Source organism: Diceros bicornis, chromosome 23 (genome assembly GCF_020826845.1).
Source record: "Diceros bicornis minor isolate mBicDic1 chromosome 23, mDicBic1.mat.cur, whole genome shotgun sequence".
Taxonomy (NCBI): domain Eukaryota; kingdom Metazoa; phylum Chordata; class Mammalia; order Perissodactyla; family Rhinocerotidae; genus Diceros; species Diceros bicornis.
This window is the reverse complement of record NC_080762.1, coordinates 48279401-48302976: the sequence shown is the minus strand read 5'-3', so window position 1 is coordinate 48302976 and position 23576 is coordinate 48279401. Positions and strand designations below refer to the sequence as shown.

The following is a 23576-nucleotide window of genomic DNA, read 5'->3' as shown; positions in this document are numbered from 1 at the left end:
AGAATTGTACACCAAAAAGAGTGAACTTCACTGTCTGAATTTTATTAGATTCTATAAAAAGTCAATTCAGCAGCTAATTTTCTCCTAACTTGAAAAGAATATAATTAAAATGACTAAAAGTTTGCTTAGCAAATTATTGATATATTTCATATTCCAAATTTTAAAATCTTTCTTTAAATCTAATTTGTCTTTGAATTCTTTACCAATTTTTTTCATAATTTATGATTTCAACTGAAGTATATACAGATTTGATAAATGTGACACTACAGATAATATGGCACATCTCTCCTAAACGTATTTTTTCATATCAAAAAGGTTTAAGAATTAATTTTAATAATAATTTTGGGGAGAAATAATTTATATGTAAAGAGTACAAAAGGAAGGGTCTTTACATTTTTATTATTTATTATTCTGAAATAAAGAGATCAAATCAAGCTTTAGTTTTAAATATCAGAGTATGTTCAAATGTACTAACATGGTTTATGTGCATATTTTATATCTACAGAAAGAGAAGTAATACTAATTTGCCCTGGACACATTCTACTGAAGGGTTCCTTCCCCCAAGTCTTCCAGAGTGCTAAAAATTGCTCTTTGAAACTGATTTTTTCAAAATTCTAATTGACAACATAGTAATAACTTTTAGAATTTTCCTGGTGGTATACAACCTCAGTTCTTAAAAAAACAAAATCAGCCATATGGAATATACATTTTCAAGGTAAAGTTTATATCAGAAAAATAATCATATAAAAATGATGATTTTGAATGCATTCAGCTGTGCAACCAAATTCTCTTGTGATAGTCTCCTTTAAGAGCCAGAAAACCAATTATTTACAACCAATAATATATTAACAGTTTCTTTTAAGAAAAAATATTTGGTTTCATTACATAGCAATTAATTTTTACTCATATCTGATATAAAGTAATTTAAATTGGTATAAGTAATGATTATAAAAATACATATAAAATATACTTGGCCCTAGACACTCTAAAACTTACAGCAAAATATCATAACTTTATAACACTCAAAAATCATTTCACCTAGGTATTACAGGATATAAGCAAGTATAACTATTTTGTAGTTTAAGCTACGTTTGCTTAACTCCAAAAAAAAAAAAAAAAAAAAAAAAAGAAAGAACACCTCTACCTAAGAGAGCAAATGGATATTTAAAATATTGGATGAGAGGTTTAATTAAATAGTTTAAGTATTTCTCACTTAAAAGTCAGATTACTGATCTTTACAGATTCCTTATAAGTCTAAGAAATTGTTAACCATCAATGTCAATACTACATTTCCCAAACATAACTCTTAAAATCATTAATAAGCTTTCAAAATCCTTTCAGCAAGATGGAGTGCTATTGGCCCAAAAGAAGTTTTAAGGCAAATTTCACAAAGTTCCAAACAAGTAGAGAAAAGTACCTGCTAAATAAGCAGGCTGGTAATTCTTAGTAAACTATTGAAACTACCAATGTACACAAATGACAAAAAAGCCAAATCTAAATTCTTGGATTGAAATGTGTATGAATAATCCAAACCAGATGGGTAATACCGGTTGCCAGCTGAGTCCCTAGTAAACACAAGCACATTTACACTATTCTAACAAGTCTTATATATGTGACCCAGACAAAATCCTCTAAATATGCCTAAAATAGGATGTATAGTAATTACTCATATAGTGAACCAGAAAGATCAGGATCACAACATAATCATCTATTGTGCCTTCTTCGATTTATTAACTCTTTACAGAGTACGAAAATTAGACAGCAATTCAACAGATTTAATACCAATTAAATTACACATGAATTTGTAAATGTCCCTTGCCTCTTCCTAAATGATCTCCTTCTCTCTGCATTAGTGGAGTGTCTTCCAATGTGCTCCCACAACATAATGTACTTCTATCATGGAACTTCCCATATTTCATTATTTCTCCTTAACTGCTCCTTTACCCAGAGGTCCAGGTGCTTCTGGAGGACAGGCACTATGCTATTCATACTTGTATGCCAGCACTTGATACAATGTCAGGATGGAACGAGGACTCAATAAATTTTAAATAAACAAATGGATGAATAAATATACAAATCTGAAACAACTTTTCAGTTCCATGTGGTTCAGTTCTATGTAGTTCTATTTTGAATAACCAACCCACCCAATTCAAATTTCAAACTAAGATTTTTTGTATCTGAGTAGTACAGAGCACCCATGATTTGAAATCTCTCAAATGTTAATTGAGCTTTCCACACATACATTAGAAACTTATTCAATTAAATTAATCCACTATTAACAGCTTTTTAAATTGACTTGAAATCAGGCATTCAAGATCAATTTAGTTTGACAAAAAGACATATCTACATACCACCATAAGTACCAGAGCTTGCAGGTTATTTTTAGAGTATTTCCTTCTAAACCAGGGTTTCTCAACCTCGGCACTAGTGACATTTTGGGACAGATAATTCTTCACTGTAGGTGGCTGTTTGGTACATTTTTGGTATATTACAGGTTGCAATAATCCATATGCTTTAAATTTACATGCATACTTCACCAGCAAACATGAATTCATGGCAACATAATAAGTCTAAGGAACATACTATTTGGATTTAGATCCAAGTTTGATTCACAAGTAGACATTATTTACCAGCGATTTTGAGCAAGTACTTAAAGTGTTTGGGATTAAATGGAGACTCTCCTCAATTTTTGTATCTACTAAATAACATAAACATTTATGGAAAACATAGTACATGTTATGTGTGTTTCATTTGGCTGTTTGGAGGATAAAATGAGACCAGATATTTTTGCATCCTATGTAAATTATAAAGTGTTATATAAATGCTTGTTACCAATAATAAGTTTTAAAATGAAATCACAAATATGCAAGTGCTAAGTAAACATTGACTCTTATTCTTCACATCCCACTATTGTGCGAAAGTCCCTGAATTTAAGAATCAGTTTTAGGGCCGGCCCCGTGGCTTAGCGATTGGGTGCACGCGCTCCGCTACTGGCGGCCCAGGTTCGGATCCTGGGCGTGCACTGACACACCGCTTCTCCGGCCATGCTGAGGCTGTGTGCCACATACAGCAACTAGAAGGATGTGCAACTATGACGTGCGACTAGCTACTGGGGGGCTTTGAGGATTGGCAATGGATGTTAGCTCAGAGCCAGTCTTTCTCAGCAAAAAAAAAAGAGGAGGATTAGCATGGATGTTAGCTCAGGGCTGATCTTCCTCACAAAAAAAAAAAAAAAAATCAGTCTTAACAGACCCAGTCAGTACTTACCGTGAAGATCCAATTTAGCTCCCTGCCAGAGGTTATTAACCTAAGGTCCATGGACCTAATCACAGACCCTTGAGGAATCAGTGGATATAATTCAGGTGTCTTTAAATGTGGACATCTTTTTTCACTACTCTATGAAATTTAGTATTTCCTTCCATTATAGAAGGCAATAAACAAGAGATATATTAATAATAGTTCCTGTGACTCTGTCACAAACAGAAATAACAAATATTTTTATATCACGTTACATTTGTAGCATATATCTTGAAATATCATTTATGTTTATCATTACTTTGAAATTATAGTAGTTTTAGACCCAAAATAAGATTGTTTTAAAACACAAGCACACAGGATGTTCAGGTCGATGATCTTCATACTGATCTCTTTAAAAAATAAAATTTTACTTTTAACTGCCCATATTTAAATATACTATATTTCTATTTAAGTCTTTAATAAAGAGAAATATATCTTACAATATCAACATTTATTTTTTAATATTTTGATATCTATATTTCATCATAATTGGTTTCTTTTGTAACACTATGTATTCTATTTATTTAAAACCACTGCTTTAAGGAGTCCGCAGACTTCATCAAAAGGGGACATTGGCACAAAACACGTGAAGAACTACTGCAGAGAACTATGCCTCAGTTTCCTCAGGGATATACATCACATATCAACATGATATTCCCAGGAATGCCACAAGATGGCTTTCTTACTGCAGGTCCACAGTGGAGATTTTCAGAAATGTTTTGTCTCCTCTTACAGTTACTTTATGCGAGATGGTGAAGCTCACTGTTTTGGTAAGGGTTCCCCAGAGAAACAGAACCAAGAGGATGCATGTATATACATCACATACATGAACAAATTTACTATAAGGAATTGGCTCACACAATTACAGAGGCTGACAAGTCCCCATATCTGAAGTCAGCAAGCTGGCAACCCAGGAGAGCCAATGGGGTAGCTCCAGTTCAAGTCCAAAGGCCTGAGAAACCAGGAGGGCTGATAGGCCCAGTCTGAAGGCCAATGGGCTCAAGATGCAGGAAGAGCCAATGTTTTAGTTCAAGCCCAAAGGTAGGAAAAAAACTGATGTCCCAGCTTGAAGGCAGTGAGGCAAGAGGTGTTCTCTCTTACTCACAGGAGGGTCACCCCTTCTGTTCCATTCAGGCCTTCAACTGAGTGGATGAGGCCCACCCACATTAGGGAGAGAAGTCTGCTTTATTCAGTCTACCAATTCAAGTGTTAATCTCATCCAGAAACACCCTCACAGACATACCCAGAATAATATTTTACCAAATGTCTGGGCACATAGTGGCTCAGTCAAGTTGACACATAAAATTAATCATCACATTCACCAAATTATTTTTCAACAAATATTTGTTGGGTGAATGCTTACTATGCTTACAGACACTAAACAAGTGGAACAGTGACCTATCAAATATGGTCCATAGCCTCATGAAGCTTTCGATCTAGGGAGCTTAACAGGATAGCAAACAAACAGCTACACAAATAACTATAAAATAACAATGTGATAAGTACAGGCAAAAGAAAAGGGAAAATTTAAGATCTAACAATTTAGGGGTAAAAAAGGAAAAGCTCACTGAACAGTGACGTTACAGTGAGACCTGAAGGACACCTGGAGGAGTAGGAGCTGACCAGGTGAAACCTGGGGTGATGGTAGAGGAGAGAGCAGGGGCACAAACCCCGATGCAGAAAAGCGTGGCTTCTCGGAGAACGTACAGAGAAGGAAACCACATCACGTGTGGGAACAATGATGAAAGACGACAGCGGGAGGACAGCAGCCAGAGCAGGCAAGTCCTTGTTAGCCCCATTAAGTTTTCAACTTTCTCCAAAGAGTAATGGGAAGACCCAGTTCGTTTCCTGACCAGTTACGCCATTTCATGAAAACGCTGCAGGTGAGTTAGCAGCACTCACCCCACAGTATCTGTTACTCACCATGTTGAGGAGTCCCCATACCAAGGCTGCTCAGTAAAGAAAGAGAAAACAAGGCTTCAGAACCGGTGTCAGGGTACAGGTAGATGACAGGGTTCAGTCTGGGATAATGATTCTCCATCTGATTTCCACGTCTCCAGATGATCCCCATACATACTCCTACCTGCAACATTTCTTCTTATACCACTGCCTCCTATCCCCCACACTAAGGGCATAGCTGATTCATGCCCTACATCAGTAACATTTTAACTTATGAAAATTAACTTTAAAAAATACACTTCATACAACAGTTCTAACATATAATGGAAACACTGGTCACCAGAAACAGTAGTTGCCTCTAGGAAGGGGAACTGGCTAGCTGGGGCACAGAAGTGGGAGGGAGACGAATTTTTCATATTTTGTATCTTTTTATTTTTATACAGTGAATCTATAAGGCTATTAAAAAATATTAAAAACTATTAAGAACCATTTATCTCAATCTCCAAGAATATTATATTTATTATCTACATTTGTTAAACCTCTATCCTTATGTTTCTGGCAGCTCTGGTTATGGCAGAGACTGCTAACTGCGTACTGCAACATCTGTTCTCTCGTTCCTCACCAGTAAGAGAACCTTAATATTATTTGGGACAGCAGCACATCAGACTAAAGACTACAATTCCGGACTCCCCTGTAGTATGACGTGGCCATGTGACTGAGTTCTAAGCAATGAATGTAAGTGCAAGTGTTGTGTGGGATGTGGGGAAGGCTCCTTGGAAAGCTGACTCCACTGGAAAGTGGATCTTCTTGTGTTTCTCTTATTTCTCCCAGTGGCCAGCTTGGAATCTGTATATGATCTCTATAGACCTACAGTCAGTTAGGATCATGAAATGATCTTGAAAGCGGTAGAGCAGCGATGTTCCTGATGACTCTGTGGACTCACCAAATAGCCCTAGACTGTCTACCTCTGATTGCCTTCATGAGAGAAAAATAACCTTATAATTATTTAAGTCACTTTATTTGCTTTTTTTGTTTTTGTTATTATACGTAGCAAAACCTAATCCTAAACGATACACCAGTCATCTTATATCCACTAAATGAAAGAGATTCTCCAAAACACATGCAACAGTATATTCATCCCACAAAGTGGAATGTGACCTGAGGAAAAGTTATAGCAACATCTGGAAGACAGAACAGAGCTATAAGAACATTATTTCAAGAATTATCCCTCATTTATCCATTCAACAAACTTTTACAGACTACTTACTATATTCCAGGTCCTATGATCAACTATGTTGAAAGATAAAGCTACAATACAAACCAGTATAACACCCTTACCCACCTCCACCAAGGAATTTGGAACTTCGTAATTTCTGTAGTATTTTCTCCATCACAGCATGAAGAGGAACAGAAGTGAAGTATGTATATATCAAAAAGGCCAAGCATCTTTCTAAATCCTTAAAATACAGAAATTTTATAAATTATGTAGAGTTCTTATCTTACATGAACCATTTTCTACAGAATAACCTTTACTATAAATATTGATGTGGCTATAGCAAATATGTCCCCAATAAAATGGGGGAAAAATGTGAATATACCTTTGAGAGCTAATTCTCTGACTTTTTCCCCCTGACTTAAAATCAAGTTAGACTGAGTTTCATACTTTCACAACTTAAAAATAACAATCTGAGGATTCTGGTTCTGCACAAGATGTTGTAAGCAGACTATATCTCATCTCAACCACTGAATCCAACAATAAACCTTGCACAGAATGCATTGAGCAGCTATCTGAAGACTCTGAAAGTGAATGGTAGCAGAATAACTGGGGAAGAAGACCAGAATCCAAGGTGCCACCAAATCAGCAGTGAGTGTCCTGGAGTTTTGCCCTCCAGTATGGCCTGGCTTTTTTTTCCCCTCTGTAATCAACTGGTCTTGACTCAAAAAGCAACACAAAACCTAGAAGTGCAACTGAGTGCAGACAACAAGAGTACCAAGAGAAGCTTTCTTTCTGGTCCAAGAATCAGGAAAAGGGAATCTTAAAGGCCACAAAAGAGGGAAATCTGCTATTATTTTCTATTCTCTCCATCCCCAGGGCCCAGGCAATCCCCTAGTGGGTGGCAGGAGCATAGCCACTACAGATGCCTAAAATTCTGAAGGAAAAAAAATCATTCTTCCAAGCAGAGGAGCAATGGTCCCAAGATCATGGGTCAAATGCCTATTGCTTTTTCCTCTGTCTTCCAGTTACTTGGCCCCAGACGCAAATGCAGCAGAGGAAAAAAGTTTCTTTTATGGGGGCGGGCTTGGTGGCATAGCGGTTAAGTGTGTGCGCTCTGCTTCAGTGGCCCGGGGTTCGCAGGTTCGGATCTCGGGCGCGCACCGACGCACTGCTTGTCAAGCCGTGCTATGGCAGCATCCCATATAAAGTAGAGGAAGATGGGTACGGATGTTAGCCCTGGGCTAACATTCCTCAGTAAAAAGAGGAGGATTGGCACCAGATGTTAGCTCAGGGCTAATCTTCCTCATATACAAAAAGTTTCCTTTAGTTTTCTGGCTAGTGGGCTGGAAAGGGGGACCTCAGGGAGACAGAAAGTATCAGAGAGATCACAGAAAGAAGGGCACTCAAGAGAGGAATCCCATAAAGTTATATATGAACTCCTGGGCTCTTCTTTGAGCTATGCATGTATAGATGTGACCTTAAACAGCATACCAAAGGCTTTGAGAATTAAACTATGGCATAAACCACTGCACAGATCCCACACGGGCCACAGGATGGTACACATGATGAACATATGCAAACAGCACTACCAAGTAGGCTTTGAAAATGGAATTGATATTGAAACCACATCCCATAGAGGGTGGGTCCAACTTGTGAACTGACCTAACCAGGTTGAGTGACTGCTAGACCTAAAAAGAACAGTACTCCCACAAGGATTTAACCCAAACCTAGTATCTCATAATACGCAAACATCCAGTATATGTGCAAAAATTACTCATAATGCAAAGAAACAGGAAGATATTAACTCTCAAAGGAAAAGAAAATCAACAAGCACCAATCCCAAGATGATACTGATAATCAGTTATTGTAACCATGCCCCAAACCGTAAGGGCAAAATATTTTGAAATGAATGGAAAGATAGAAAGTCTTGGCCAAGAAACAAAAGCTGTAAAGAACAAAATGAAAATTTTAGAACTGAAAAATACAATAACTGAAATAAAATATTCATTGGATGGGCTCAAGAACAGAACAGAGATGCAAGAGCAGAGAGTCAGTGAACTTGAAGACCGATCATTAGAAATTAACCAGTCTAGGGGCCAGCCCTGTGGCACAACCAGTTAAGTGCGCGTGCTCTGCTGTGGCAGCCCAGGGTTCACCTGTTCGGATCCCGGGCGCGCACTGACACACCGCTTAGCAAGCCATGCTGTGGCAGCATCCCATATAAAGTGGAGGAAGATGGGCACGGATGTTAGCCCAGGGCCAATCTTCCTCAGCAAAAAAGAGGAGGATTGGCAGATGTTAGCTCAGGGCCGATCTTCCTCACAAAAAAAAAAAGAAAGAAAGAAATTAACCAGTCTAAAAAACAAAGAGAAAAAAAGATTGAAAAAAAAAGTCAGAGCCTCAGGGACCTGTGGGACAACACGAAAAGGCCTAACATTTGTATCAACATTTGAATCCCAAAAAAAGAAGAGAAAGAAAAAATATTTGGAGAAATAATGGCTAAAAACTTATCAATTTTGGCACAAGAAATAAATTACAAATTCAAGAAGTTCAGAAAACCCCAAGAAGATAAACTCAAAGAAATCGAAACCAGAAAAACTATATTCAAAAAGCTGAAAACTAAAAACAAAGAAAATATCTTTAAAGGAGCCAGAGAAATAGGGCACATTATGCACACACAACAATTCAAGTGACTGCAGATTTCTCTTCAGGAACAAGGGAAGCCAGGAGGAAGAAGAATGGCATTCTTAAAGGGTTGAAGGAAAACAACTGTCGACTCAGAATTCTATAACTGGTGAAAATATCCTTCAGAAATGAAAGCAAAATAAAGACATTCTCAGGTGAACTAAAACTAAGACAACTGGTCTCCAGCAAATCTGCTCTAAAAGAAATGCTACTTTAGATGGAAGGGAAATGACACTTGAGGAAAATATGGAACATCAGGAATGAAAGAAAAGCAACAGAAACAATAAATATCTGGGTAACTATACTAGATTATGCTTTCCCTCTTAAATTCTTTAAAATATGTATGACAGTTAAAATCAAAAGTTATAAACATTACATTAAATTATTACATCAAAAAATTTTTTTCATACAATAGCAAAAAAACAAACAATCCAATTAAAAACTGGGCAGAGGAGCTGAATAGACATATTTCCAAAGAAGACATACAAATGGCCAACAGGTACATGAAAAGGTGCTCAACATCATTAATCATCAGGGAAATGCAAATCAAAACCACAACTAGATATCACCTCCCATCTGTTAGAATGGCCATCAGCAAAAAGACAAGCAGTAACAAGTGTTGGCGAGGATGTGGAGAAAAGGAACCCTTGTGCACTTTTGGTGGGAATGTAAATTGGTGCAGCCACTATAGAAAACAGTATGGAGGTTCCTCAAAAAATCTAAAATAGAACTACCACATGATCCAGCAGGTCTACTTCTGGGTACTTATCTGAAGAAAACAAAAACACTAACTCCAAAGGACATATGCATCCCCATGTTCATTACTGCATTATTTACAATAGTTAAGATATGGAAACAACCTAAGTGTCCACTGATGGATGAATGAATAAAGAAAATATGGTGTACATATATATATATATACAAAATGGTGTGTATATATATATATGTATACACACACACACACTCATAAAAAGGAAGGAAATCTTGCCATTTGCGACAACACAGATGGACCTTGAGGGCATTATGTAAAGTGAAATAAGTCAGACAGAGAAAGACAAATACCACATGATCTCACTTACATGTGGAATCTAAAAACAAAAAAAAACGAGATCATAGATACAGAGAACAGATTGGCGGTTGCCAGAGGTGGGGGTGGGGGGTGGGCAAAATGAGTGAAGGTGGTCAAAAGATACAAACTTTCAGTTGTAAAATAAAGTCATGGGGACATAATGTACAACATGGTGACTACAGTTAATAATATTGTATTGCATATTTGAAAGTTGCTAAGAGAGTAAATCTTAAAAGTTCTCATCACAAGAAAAAAAATTTTTTTGTAACTACATTCAGTGATAGATGTTAACTAGACTTGCTGTGGTGATCATTTAGCAACATATGCAAATATTGAATCATTATGTTGTACACCTAAAACTAATACAATATTATATGTCAATTATATCTCAATTAAAAAACTTTTATGTAATATATGTATCTAGATGTAAGTGGACATAATACATACAACTATAACATAAACAGAGGAAAGTAATGAGACCTATATAATGGTAACATTTCTACATTCCAATTGAAGTGGTAAAATGTTCATTTTAAGCAGATTGTGAAAAGTTATGTATATCATAATTCCTAGAGCAACTATTAAAAAAAGACAGTACTAAGAGATATTGTCAAAAACTCAATAGGTAAATTAAAATGAAATAATAAAAATATTCAAACAATACAAACGAAGGCAGAAAAGGAGAAACAGAAGAATGAGAAACAGAGGGAACAAACAGACACCTAATAATAAAATGGTGGACAGAAACCCAAGCATATCAATTACATAAAGTGTAAATGGTCTAAGGCAGATATTGTCAGGAACTGACAATAGCTGCAAGCAAAACCGACTAATCAGATCATTACAGCTTCTCACCTACGTTCCTGTGAAGATCCAAAAAATGTCAGCCTTCACCTCTGACTCTACATGTCACCATTTCCAGCTCTTCCTTTTGACTTATGTCATTGGATCTTTCAAATTAGTAATGTTGCTACATTATTTATTAAGCTTTGATTCTCAAAGGAGGATTATGTTTTCCATTTTCTCAATTTCTCAACTGAATTTCTCATGATTTGGAAGAAACATAAATTTCCTAAGAAATTCAAGGAAGGAATTTCTGTACAGAAACAGTGTTTTGTCCCTTTGATGTGTCCTGCACTGAGAGAGATATGTTCAAGCCTTCTATTACAACTGTGTTTTTTATTTCTCTTTGCATGTCCTATAATGTCTTTTTTATGAAGGTGGTTGCTGTGTTATTTGGTGCATACATATTCATTACTTTTATTACTTCATTCAGATTTTTAACTGTCAGCCTTATAATGAGTATTTTGTCTCAGTTAATTCTTTTCAACATGAACTCTACACTGTCTGATATCAGGATAACTCTGATTTCTTGCTGTTTGCATTTTCCCATATCTTTATTTTTAGCTTTTCTGTAATATTTTGTTCTGAATGTACCTCTTACATAGAGTATAGTTTGCTTGTGTTTTGTGAAACAATCTGAAAATAATTTCATTAATAGGTGAGTTATTCTCAGTTCCATTTATTGATATGACCAATATGTTTGTTCTCAATTCTGTCATATTATTATGTTATAGTTACCATACATAAAAATTAAATATAAGCAAGATTTTGAATAAGTAAAAAATTTAAAGGCCCAGAAAAATGCTCATTAACAAAGTTTCAATTTCTTTTTGGCTCTGAGCACATAAGTAAAAACTTATCGTTTTACTGACTAACCAGACTTGCCACTATTAGTGACAACAATTACATTCTCATACTTTCAAGATTACTATTTTAAGAGATACCTCAATTTGGACATTTAGATGGAAAAACAAAAGGAGGCTGGGCCAGTACTGCCAAGGCAAACTAGAGCCCCATATGCAACACCAAGACACAGAAAAGAAATTTACTCTATAATAATTTTCCCAGGCATGTGAATGCACTACTTACAGAAGTCATAGAGCAGAATTTTTTTAAACTATGGATTGTAATTCATTAGTGAATCACAACCAAAAATTTTTTTTAATTGAAATATAATAGATACTACTAGAGTGCACTAAACACAGCATGGAAAAATATTGTATTATGAAATTTTGTTTCAATTTCATAAGTGTTATTAGTTTGCTAAGGCTGCCAGAACAAAGTACCAGACTAGGTGGCTAAAGCAACAGAAATTTATTTTCTCACAGTTCTGGAGGCTAGAAGTCCATGATCAAGATGTCAGTAGGGTGGCTTACATTCTGTGGCTTCTTCCGTTGACTTGTAGACGGCTGTCTTCTCCCTTTGTCTTCACATGGTCCTTCATCTGTGTGCAGGTCCTAATGTCCTCTTCATGTAAGACACTCATATTGGATTAGGGCCCACCCTAAAGACCTGATTTTACTTTAACTACCACTTTAAAGATCTTATCTCTAAATACGGTTACATTCTGAGATACTGGGGGTTAGAACTTCAACATATGACTTTTGGGAGGACACAATTCAGCCCATAACAATATGTTTATACATATACTATGTGTATGTGTACTGTGTCACAATCAAAAATGTTTGAAGATATCTTAGACGACTCTAAATAGACGCTTTAAATGTATTTTAATATATTCTAAGCTTAAGGTCTAGCCCTAACATGAGAATGGATTCTTAGGCCTCCTTCAGTCTCCAGATCTCCATGTCTTGGCAAGACAGTTTAGAATTTAACTACCCCAGGGATACTCATAATGTAATCATGAACATTCATATGAACATGCAAGTACTTCTGTTGATGTTCTTACTCAACCATTACCTGATTATTAAAAAAAAAAATCCTAATGTTTTAGGGCCACGGTTTGTTTATTAGCATAGAAGCTCTAATAGTTATATACCCATGTTTTTAGAGAACACTAGTCATTATTATATTGACTTCCAAAACTACCAGATTAAACTATAGAAACTTTAAAGGAATGGTGTCTCTCCCCTCTCTTTAAACTCAAACGCCTCAGGTATCTGAAATCAGTTTAATCAATGGCTAATGTAGCTAAACCTTCAGGGCCTGAGGGAAAATACTGATGTTTTAAATTACTTAAATTCATTTAAAGCAACAATAATCCCTTGTTTTAAAGTATACTACATTACATACATTGAGCTAAAATCAGGTGAAAATTAATATATAAGCCATAAAATATTTTAAATATCATTATAAGAATACAAACAACCACACTTTACATTTAGGCCTCATGTCTAAGAAAATTTCTTAATCACTCAGGTTAGAAATATTCCCAAATTAGTTCTACTGAATTGTAACATATCTGATGATCAATTCTGGATCCACATATTGTCAACAAAGTTTGCTGAGCTGGCTCAATAACATAAAATAAATAATGATGTAATAAATAGGCCAAATCAGGTAATCTTGAGTCTCTAACAGTATTTGGCCATGTCAGTTTTGAAAACCATTGGAAAATAGTCCGAATGTTTGTTTTGTCAGTGTAAGTGATTATTTCCAAAGTCAAAAAGAATCAAGTAAAGGCTAGTTTCACACCACTGGAACTTTTAAATTTCATGTCTTTGCAATTCACTTCCTCTTATCCCAATAATTTTGACTATCCAGGGCATACCTCTACTTTCTCTAACCAGCCATGTGCTTTTATACTTCCAAGGCTTTACACAGAGTAAAGTGTGAGCAGAGTACTGAGCAGAGTACTGAGAAGCAAAAAGCTTTCCTTTTTCTTTTTCTTCACAAAGACATTCTTTAACCAATATCTGGCACTCTGTGGAAATGTATGAGATGGCGCAGTGATGTCAGTCAAGCTCAGTTATATGAATCTGAAAGTAAAATGTAAATCTGTCTCTCCCAGAGAGAAGATATACTTTTGTTTTTTACTATAAAATTCATAACTTAAAGAGGTAACAGAATCATGTCATCAAAAATTCAAGAGAGAAGAGGGTAAGTACACTAAAAAAAAAAGGTACTTTATAATTATTCCAGCTATTAGTTCAGGCTCTTTATATAAAAGTACTATCACATTAATAATTAGTTGTAGTAATAAACAACCTCCTGTTTTTAGAATATATAATTTAGAAAAAATTAACATGCACTATCTCAAATAATCTCACCAATATCTGAGTGAAGAGGCAAGACAGAAATCATATTACAATGGAAACTGAGGACACTTACAGCAAGAATCTTATTCATTGCTATATCCCCTGCACCCAGAATATCACCTAGCATATAGTGGGTTCTGAATAAACATTTGTTAAATAAAAGACGACGAATGAAATCATCACTCTGTTTTACAAGCACAGTAATCGAAGCTAGTTAAGAAAATCTCACTCAAAATCTCACATCTGCTAACTGGAAAAATTGGGACTTGGGCTCATCTTGACACAAAGTCTTAGAATGTTCATTCCATTACATTGCATTTCCCACACTTACCAAAAAGTTATAAGGAAATCAGACACAAAAATGAAAAGTCTCAAACCTATTCCTCTCTTCAATATTTTCTGTACTCCATAACACTAGTCTCAAGAGTTCTTGAAGCAAACTCATCTTTCTACTCATTAGAGCACAACCTTCTTTTGTTCTCATGCCGCCCTATACTCCTGCTCTTCTTCCAGCTGCAGCAAGGCAATAGGTGTGGAGGCTTCTGGCTGCACATCTTCATTACAATGGCTCTCACATCGGTGGAAGTCTACATTAAATAAGATATCAGTTTCTCATATTGCTGAGGCAACTCCAGAGACCTGTAGTACGTGAAAATTTCTGAATGATTCCTTCTGGCATAGTTTACACCGAAGAAAAAGAGGAAGTTAAGGTATCTTTCCTTCATAGTCATGAGACTTGTTTCTCTCTCTTTTCCCTACAATGCACCCCACTAGGTCTTCACATGCTGGGACACAAACATCTACAAAAGCACTTGCCCAGAAGCTCATTTTTTACATGTAAAAGTTAATAACACTGAGCAGAAATGATTTTAGTAAAATACTATCACTAACTTAAACTGGATCAAAATGCCTAAAATATTGAAAAGCGGTGTCTTTTGGAGATTTACTTGTAGGTCATGGTATTATTTAATCTTAAAGATATGGAAACCATGTAAGCAAGAGTTAACTATGATAAAACCATCAATTAGTGTTTTCTACTACTGCAGAGAGAAATAAAATTAGCTAATAAATTGAGAAACAAAAACTAAGTGTGATTATTTTTATTGTGTGTAGAATTTTAATTTTGAAGAGTGATTTATGAAACATTATTACTCACATGAAAATTCCTGAGAAAAAATTTGAAACACAACTCATCTAAATCAGAAAGTATCCTTGAAAATCATTAACATTAAATTAGATAAGCACATATAACATAACACAGGCAAAGAGAAGCACCTCAAAAATAGTTTTGGCTATGTACGGAAAGATATCGAATCTCCTAAGTTTGAGACAGAAGTACTTCCCCCACGTGCTACGATGAAATCCTACTTGGAATGACGTACTTTTGAGTATAAGAAAATAGTAGGAATCATACATGAATTACTACCAATGAAGAAAGATCCTATTTCTCTTAGGTTTTTTTTAATTTTCTATTTTTTAATTCAGATCATATCTACTGTTAACTTTGATTTTTACCAAGACTAAGTAACTCCCTAAGGTTATCCAACAAGTACTTAAAATTTCATGGGATAGTCAGGCTTAAAACCAAATTCCAATTTTTCTGACTATATTCCACTATATAATACAACAGTATAGGGAGTCAACTGAGCTTTAGACCTCAATGTGAATTTACTTTCAAGAAATTACATTAAAGATAAATGTCTTAGGATAATGCCCAAACTACCTGCTTTAAAAGCTGAGTACTATTTGGAAGACAAAAAGAAATAAAAACGTGGCTCATTGGTTCATTAAATAAACATTTATTTAATATCCACTGAGCAAAATTCTGTACTAAGTATTATGATTCCTCCCCTATGACAATCAAAATAAAATAAAATAATTCAATGCAGTAAATACAAAATGACATGGTACAACTGAATAAAAAAACAGAGGTGTTAAGTAATGATAAGAGGACTAAGATAATTAGGAAAGTCTTCTCTAGAGATAACATTATTAAATCAACTAATGACAGTTCAACTGTAGGAATTACACACAGACAAAAAGGAAAATATTAAGTAAGAGATTTAAGTGGAAGGCTAAGTTGGGGAACTAATGCGATAAATTTGGAGAAAATAGTAAACCTAACTGACAGATTGATTTTACATTCAACATAATAGGAAATAATAACATACTATAAATACTTGGATAATAGAAGAGTAACATGAAAATGCTAATTGATGAAGATATTTCTCTTATACTTACATGTAGGACAGACTATAATACTGAAAATAAAACCAGCTCAACTGTTGCAGTTACCCAAAAGGTGACGTGATGAAGGTCTGTGTGAGCCGGGCTGAAGAAGGCTTTGTGCGGCCAGGTGACCAGCTGGGATATTATAGGAGGGTAAGAAATACTAGCGTTTCTTTGGAACCAAGGGTATCACAAAAATCAATAAAAATTCCTGGGCTACTAGAAAACTCAAAGGCCCAGAGGTCTTCGGTGCAGGCAGATCACAAAGGTCCCACAGCTTTGGTTTCAATGGTACATATGAGGATATTCTGTTACTTCCATGAGGCACCAGACAGCTGTCTTAGAACTGAATAAGAAGAATAAAGTTTATTCCATTGATCACCCCAAAGTCGGTGACCTAGATTTTAAATCCTATTTGATACTATGCAGACAATAAAGTTCAATTACAAATTCAAAAACATGTTCTTAACACATTAATCCTGCACCTTTCTACCTTTGGTAGAAGATCTCTGTGATACTATTGTTCCTATGTAGGAATTAATCCCTCCTGGCAAACAGGAGTTGAAAGGATTTTAATGTCATATATTGTTGATGTAAACAGTAAAGGTGTAATTACTCTTGCTCAGAGATTGCCTAGTCCATCCACCCACTCGGAAGAGACACTCTTGCCCCTGACGAGTAAATTCAAACAGGTTATACCACTCATGATACTTAAGTGGCGACCCATTATTTGGTCATAAATTACAGCAGGAAGGTACACATGAAAGCCACAAACTGTTTTGTTACATCAAAGTTTACCTTTGTTCTAATGAAAATAGGCCCCACCTGCAGAATAATAAAAAGGAAGAAAAAAATCAAACTAGCAATTAAATTCATTTTGAAGAAAAAAATAAGTAGGAAATATTTAAAATTTCACAATGCTTTATGACCACAAGTACTAAAGAATCACAGATTTGTAAAAGTCACCTGTCACCACAAAAATCAAAAAGAACTCACACTAGTTATAATTTATTAAATAAAAGATATCACAAGTCTTCAAGCCATTAATCATGATCAACCAATCACCAGCAATGACCATGCTGGTCATCACCAGCATGACCAGGGGGAAAAAGCTGAGGTCCACTTCTTAATGAAAAAAAGTGTCTATTACAGAGACAACCAAAATGACTAAGCAGAACTGTGTGCTGACTGAAGCATTTTCCATATACTAAATAAAAAGAAAATGTCAAAAGCACATACATACAAAAGGAACAATCCAGAGACAAACCTGGCTATGAAACGTGTGACTGCTTCGTAACTAAATAAGCAAAATTATAAATTTTGAGGTGTTTTTCATTTGAGAGCGATCTTAGGTGTTTACACTACATTACCAGTGAAGAAAAATGAAATGTTACCAGGATCTGAAAAACGGTCTCTGAAGAGCGTACACTGAATTCCCTTTTTAATAAAAAGAGGAGAGGTCTAAAAAAAAATGTTTTTAATTTCCAGAAGGCCAGATGCAAAAAACAGAAATGGCTTCACCCACAGCCCCACGTCTAAGACAGGGCTCTTGTACCCGGCCATGCAAAGTGTCCAGGGCAGAGGCCACCCACCAGGCATTCCCAGACTCCTAACCGTGTCACTCCAGAAACCAAGAGGCCTTTACTTCCAGGTTGTTACTGTGATCCGAGGCTCTCAAAACACACGTCTGTACAGGCTGGACCAGTAGGGCCACTTCTCCCAAGCAGCCACCAATAATTGCCACACCGAGTGGAACCAGTAAGTGGGTGGCCCATCGAGGCTGACCTGGCAGACTACCTGCTACCTTCCCCAAAACACTCAATTCACGCTCTTTTCCTGATACTGTGTTCTTTAGCTTGGCTCTTGCTTTGGAGATACAAGGCAGAAAGTATTGTAAACAAGTCACATCTTTGCCCAGAACGGGATGCCCAGGTGCGGAGGCGCCGGCACCGCCCTCCCATCACACCCCGGGCACAGACCCGGCCGGGCGGCCCCTCCAGTCCGCGCGCCGAGGCACGGAGGTCGCCCCGCAGGCCCCCGCGGCCCGGGCCGCTCACCCGGCCGAGGCCCTGCTGAGGGGACCCGAGGTGGGGGCCTGCCGCCGACCAGAGGGGCGGTGGGCGGCCAGGGGGCCTCGGGCTGACCTTGTTGAGGTGGGGACTCCGCGTCACGGCGTAGCCGCGCTGGTGGGTGTGGCGGCGGCGGGGGCCTTCGGGCTCCATGGCAGGCGCGCGGCTGGCGGCGGGCTCGGGCCGGGGCGGGCGGCGGATGCTGTTGGGGCGCCCGCGCTCGACTGCGGCGGCGGCGGCCGCGCAGGCAAAGAGCGGCGGCCGGGGGCGGGCGTGGGTGGCGAGAGGGGGTGGGCGCGGCGGGAGGAGCCGGCGACCCAGCCCGCAGGCTGCGAGAAGCGCTGAGTCATGGCGGGAGATCAGCCGAGCTGGGAGTGAGGAGGAGGAGGAAGAGGAAGAGCGAGGGCCTGGCGGGCCGCGGGGGCCCCGGCGCACCGTCGCCTGTGTAATCACAACACCCGACCAGCCCATCTCTCGTGGGACGGCTCTCAGTGTGGTGCCCGGAATGTTCTCCTGACCCCAGAGCCCCCAGTGGGGAGTGAGGCCAGGCCCCCCCGCCCGGCCTGCTGGCTTCGCGGGCGCCATCACCCCCGGCCGAGGTGGCCGCCCACGGGGAGCCCCAGGGAGGGGGAGAGGACGGCTGCTGAGGCACCGAGGGGGGCCCTGGGGTGAGAGGCCTCGTGAGGTGGCCCCAGGGTTGTTTGCAGAAGACCTCGACTGAGTGATCACAATCAGACTTCACCTCTCCCTTCCTGTTAGGTTCTTTGAGGCTCTCTATCCAAAGACCTGGGTATCGGCCATGCCTGGGGGCCGGGGGCCGGGGGCCGGCGGCCGGGGGCAGGAGAGAACCAACCTTGACCCAGAAAGCTCAGGCCCGAGTAGAACTGGGAGAAAGCCGACAGGGGAGAGCGCGGGCCGCGACGCCGCATGAGCCTCTGTAGATTATGCGTGGGAATTTTATTTTCATGCCATTAAAATAACAAGGCAAGGTGTGTTAGGGTGCAAATGTGTTAGGGCCCAATGAGCAGTCACATTTTGTGTATAATTTTCCTAAGAGTTCTAGAAGCCAGGATGTTTAAGAACCTTTCTCTGAATAACGCTGGGTATCTCTGTCTTGAAGGGCTTCAGTTTCTTCTTTGGTAAAAGGAGAGAGTCAGAATAAATGATCTTCCAGCGGTAGAATTCTGTTATTATTGATATTTATACTTGAAGTTTCAAGGAATGGAGGAGCAGTCAGATCGTAGCCAAAAGGAGTGTCTGACACAACAACAAAGACTAAAGCTTTCTGTGTCCCAATTTCCTTTTCAGTTCAATAGGATCGCTAGTTTCTACTCTATTCATCTCTGCCTAATGATATTACAAAAGATAGTGTTTGGGATTGATTTGTTGTTTTTATACGTCCATAAACTAGACACACTTACAACCGCAGTGTTTTTTCTATTTCTAGTTACGTCATTTTACTTATTATCTTAGGCCAAGTCTTTGAATTATCTAGAATCATTTGTTTTATTAGAGAACATTTTATTGGCATCACAGAGTTCTTTAAAAACATTCCTTACATTTAAAGAACACTTTTCACTGTGAATTCTATAATCAGTAAATAATTAACCCTACAACACCTGAGAAGAAAGTGTACTTTACAAAAGTCACTCTCGAATTAACTGAGGCACGTTACGATTAGAGTGCTCTGAGACAAAAACAGTTTAACAACAGGCCTGGGAGCCAAACAAAAGATGCTGAAGAAGAAACAAAAATGATAGTACAACAGAACTTTATTATAATGCAGCCTTTATTACATAAATTTAGATATATTACCTGTCTATTCCTGTTTCTCTAATATAATACTTATAGATAGGAAAGCTATTGTAAATATAGGGAGTAACCTGAAAAGGTGTGTGGGCTCTTCCCCCAAGCCATCATTACAGAGGGATTACAAGATCCTGCCAGGGCAAGTCAAGTTCACATCTCTCCCATATGTTTACTTCTCTTATGAAAAGAGCCCCAGTCAGCTGGGGGAGCCATTATTTGTATTCATGTGCAGTTCCAAGAGTACTGGGAAGAACCTATTTATCCACATAAATGTTAGCCAGACATTAAATTTTTCAGTCCTTTTTAATCATTTGTAAGGTTAGGTTTTATTGCAAAAAAAAAAAGCATGTAGGAAAAAAAACACATAGAAAAAACTCTGTTGCTTTAATTTTCCCTGTAAGAAAGTACAGTTGTGCAGTCACTCTGCACACAATTTGTAACGTTAAGAATGGGTATGATTTACAAACTAAGGGACTAGAACCTGTAGGTTTCTCTTGTACAGGTGAGAATACTATCAGTCAAAATCAAATTTTTCTTGCCCTAGCAAGTTTAGTGCACAATGAGCTCTAATCATTTTTAAATATGATGGTAGTACTCTGATCTAATGTCACTGAGATTTCAAGTACAGAAAATGCAGGAAATAACTAATAGCATTTCGAATGTTTTACTTTCCTGAGAAAAAACGTAGTCTAATAGAAAAAAGATGTAGGTATATTATGGTTTGTGATATTACATAAATGATCCTATAAAGCACATTACTGCTATGTAAAATAAGTTCCGATTTTTTTGTTTTAGTTGAAAATCTCAACATACCTGGTTCTTGGTGTGTTTCTGTATGAAGCAAAGACTTTTGGCCTTTTGGGGTTCTAATTTGAGAATTTCAGTGTTCAGTTTCAATATTAGAGAGGAGAAAGTCTACCAGGGTGGCCGACATGTAAGCGGCTGAATCTTCGGGATGCCCAGCCCTAGGGTAATTGCCAACCAAGAGAGAGTTGACTATCTTACCTACATAAAACAGTGAGGACACAACTTGAATGACTGCTGGTATAGGGGAGGCAAAACTTTACCTCTACCCTTCTTAGGTTTTCAGCTGGGACTTTTTGACAAGAGGACAGATTAACAAAAGAGAAACAGTTTACTAACTCGTGCAGTGTGCATCATGCAGCAGAAACCTAAAAGGAAGAGTGATCAAGGCAGCAGCTTAGAACTGTGGTCTATCTAGCATCTTCAACAAAGAACAGTAAATTTGTAGAGAAGTGACAGGACAAAGGAAAGCAGTTTTAGGCTTCCAAGGGCAGCAAACTGTGGGAAGGTAAATATATGGGAAGAAACTAATGGAGTAAGGTTTGTTTGCAGATTCCACTCGTCCTCAAAGGTACGTATTTTGGGATGACATATCCTGCTTTCCTTCGCTAGGCTTTATACCTTGCTCTAAGGAATCCCTGATGAACCAAGCTACAAGTTATTGGTATTTGAATATTATACTAATAGGTGAAATGGGTACATGAGTTATTTCATTAGAATGTTTTAAAGAGATGTCCCTTTATTTTGTTCTATCCTTTAAGGAAAAGTTTATACAAAAGTTCCATCCTCTGAGGGACTCCACGGAATGTCTAGAGCTCTATTAAGCACAATTTTTTTTTTAAGAAAGCAATATTACTCTTTATTAACACTTAAGAGCATTATCCTTATTATTAGGAATAATGTAATACCACCTCATTCTTATTATGTATTACAATCATTACATATATATGAATACATATATAAAAATACAGATACTGCATGGTGACTAATTTTGGAATAAATCCATAGACTAAGTCATAGCATGCATAAATCATTAATATCTTAACTGCTTGTTTATACTTGAACGAGTTTTCATTAAGCATACTAATAATTTTTAAATGATGTAGTAAAAAACCTGGTTGCAGCATTTTATTTTGCTGAGTTACATTTGGGAAGAAGCAGCTAGCTCTTTCAACTATTTTAACACTAGTATATTCTGGATCATATGATACGATACTTGTACAGAAACATAAAAGATAATAAATTTCCCAGGAGGAGACATTATTTAGTCTGTGTCATTGGTGTGTATTTGCAAAACATTTTAACACTACAAACATTAGAAGTTTCAAGTTGAGGCACAGTAAAAGGTTCATACTCTATTACCATGAGGCTGGTGTACTTCTTCACCAGGCCTCTTACTGATGTCAGTCCACTGGAGGTAGGCGTTTATCAATGAATTGCTTGATATTTATCATTTCCTGGTGACATGAACTGTGCCTCATGCCTTCATAGGTTTTGAAGGTTCCATTGGCTGGATTTACCAATGTTTTTAGCTTTTCAACAGTAAGAGAACCAACCAATCGGGGACCCAAAGGGTCACAATCTCCATGGCACTGGAGAGTAGAAATAGCTCTGTTAGCGCCACTGATAGGACCCTGTGGAAGCCAACCTCCATGGAAGCCCACAGCTAAGTGTGGTGACACCTGCCGGTTTCTGCTTTGTGGTTAGAGCAGTGTATGAAGATAATGCTCCTCCCTGAGAAAATCCTCCCCAAATAATTCTGTTTAAAGAAATACCATTCTTCACCTCTGCTCTATCAAAGCTTTTACATTTTCTGCTGCCTGTTTAATTCCAAGTTCATCCTCCTGTGAATCTGGTGAAAGCCCAAAAATATCCAAGCAAGAAGGAATAGCCATGTTCACATTTAAGGTAACATCCATAATTGGCACATGCGGTAGATATATTTGATATGTGAACTTCTGATACCTGCAAAGGCTTCTGCCCATCCATGCCCTGTATCTCCCAATCCTCGAAGGAAATCACTGCGGCAGCGGCCCTTTGGCGGTGAGGATCTGAACCTGCGAACCCCGGGCCACTGAGGCGGAGCGCGCGAACTTAACCAGTATGCCACTGGGCCGGCCGCTAGTTTAAACTTTTAAAAAGAAAACACTATCCATCACTACCACTAGAAGAAACTAAAATGTCCTAAGAATATGATTTTTACTTAGAATTTCAGCAATTAAATGTTGTGGCATTAGCAGAATTAAGTGACTTGACAAGTGTTAAGTATTAATCCTGTAGGTGTAACTAATGTACTAGATTCTTCTGTTTGTATTTTTTACTCTCATGGCAAAATAAATATTATTTGAAATTGCTTGTTTTTGTTTAAATTTCATGTTTTTAAATTTGGAGATGAAGGTGCTTGAAAATACAGTTGAATCCATGGAAGTTTTTTTGGT

At 37.7% G+C, this 23576-nt stretch overlaps 1 protein-coding gene and 1 pseudogene across 1 annotated transcript in view; both read right to left on the bottom strand.

The window, feature by feature from the left end:
- ME1 (malic enzyme 1) overlaps positions 1-18717 on the bottom strand; it is a 190461-nt gene extending 171744 nt beyond the window's left edge. The window contains exon 1 of the mRNA XM_058566694.1: positions 18601-18717. Within this exon, the coding sequence (XP_058422677.1) occupies positions 18601-18678 (78 nt within the window). The 5' untranslated portion in view covers positions 18679-18717. The remainder of the gene's footprint in view (positions 1-18600) is intronic.
- Positions 18718-22541: 3824 nt separating this feature from the next.
- LOC131420692 (acyl-protein thioesterase 1-like) lies at positions 22542-23154 on the bottom strand (annotated as a pseudogene).
- Positions 23155-23576: the final 422 nt, after the last annotated feature.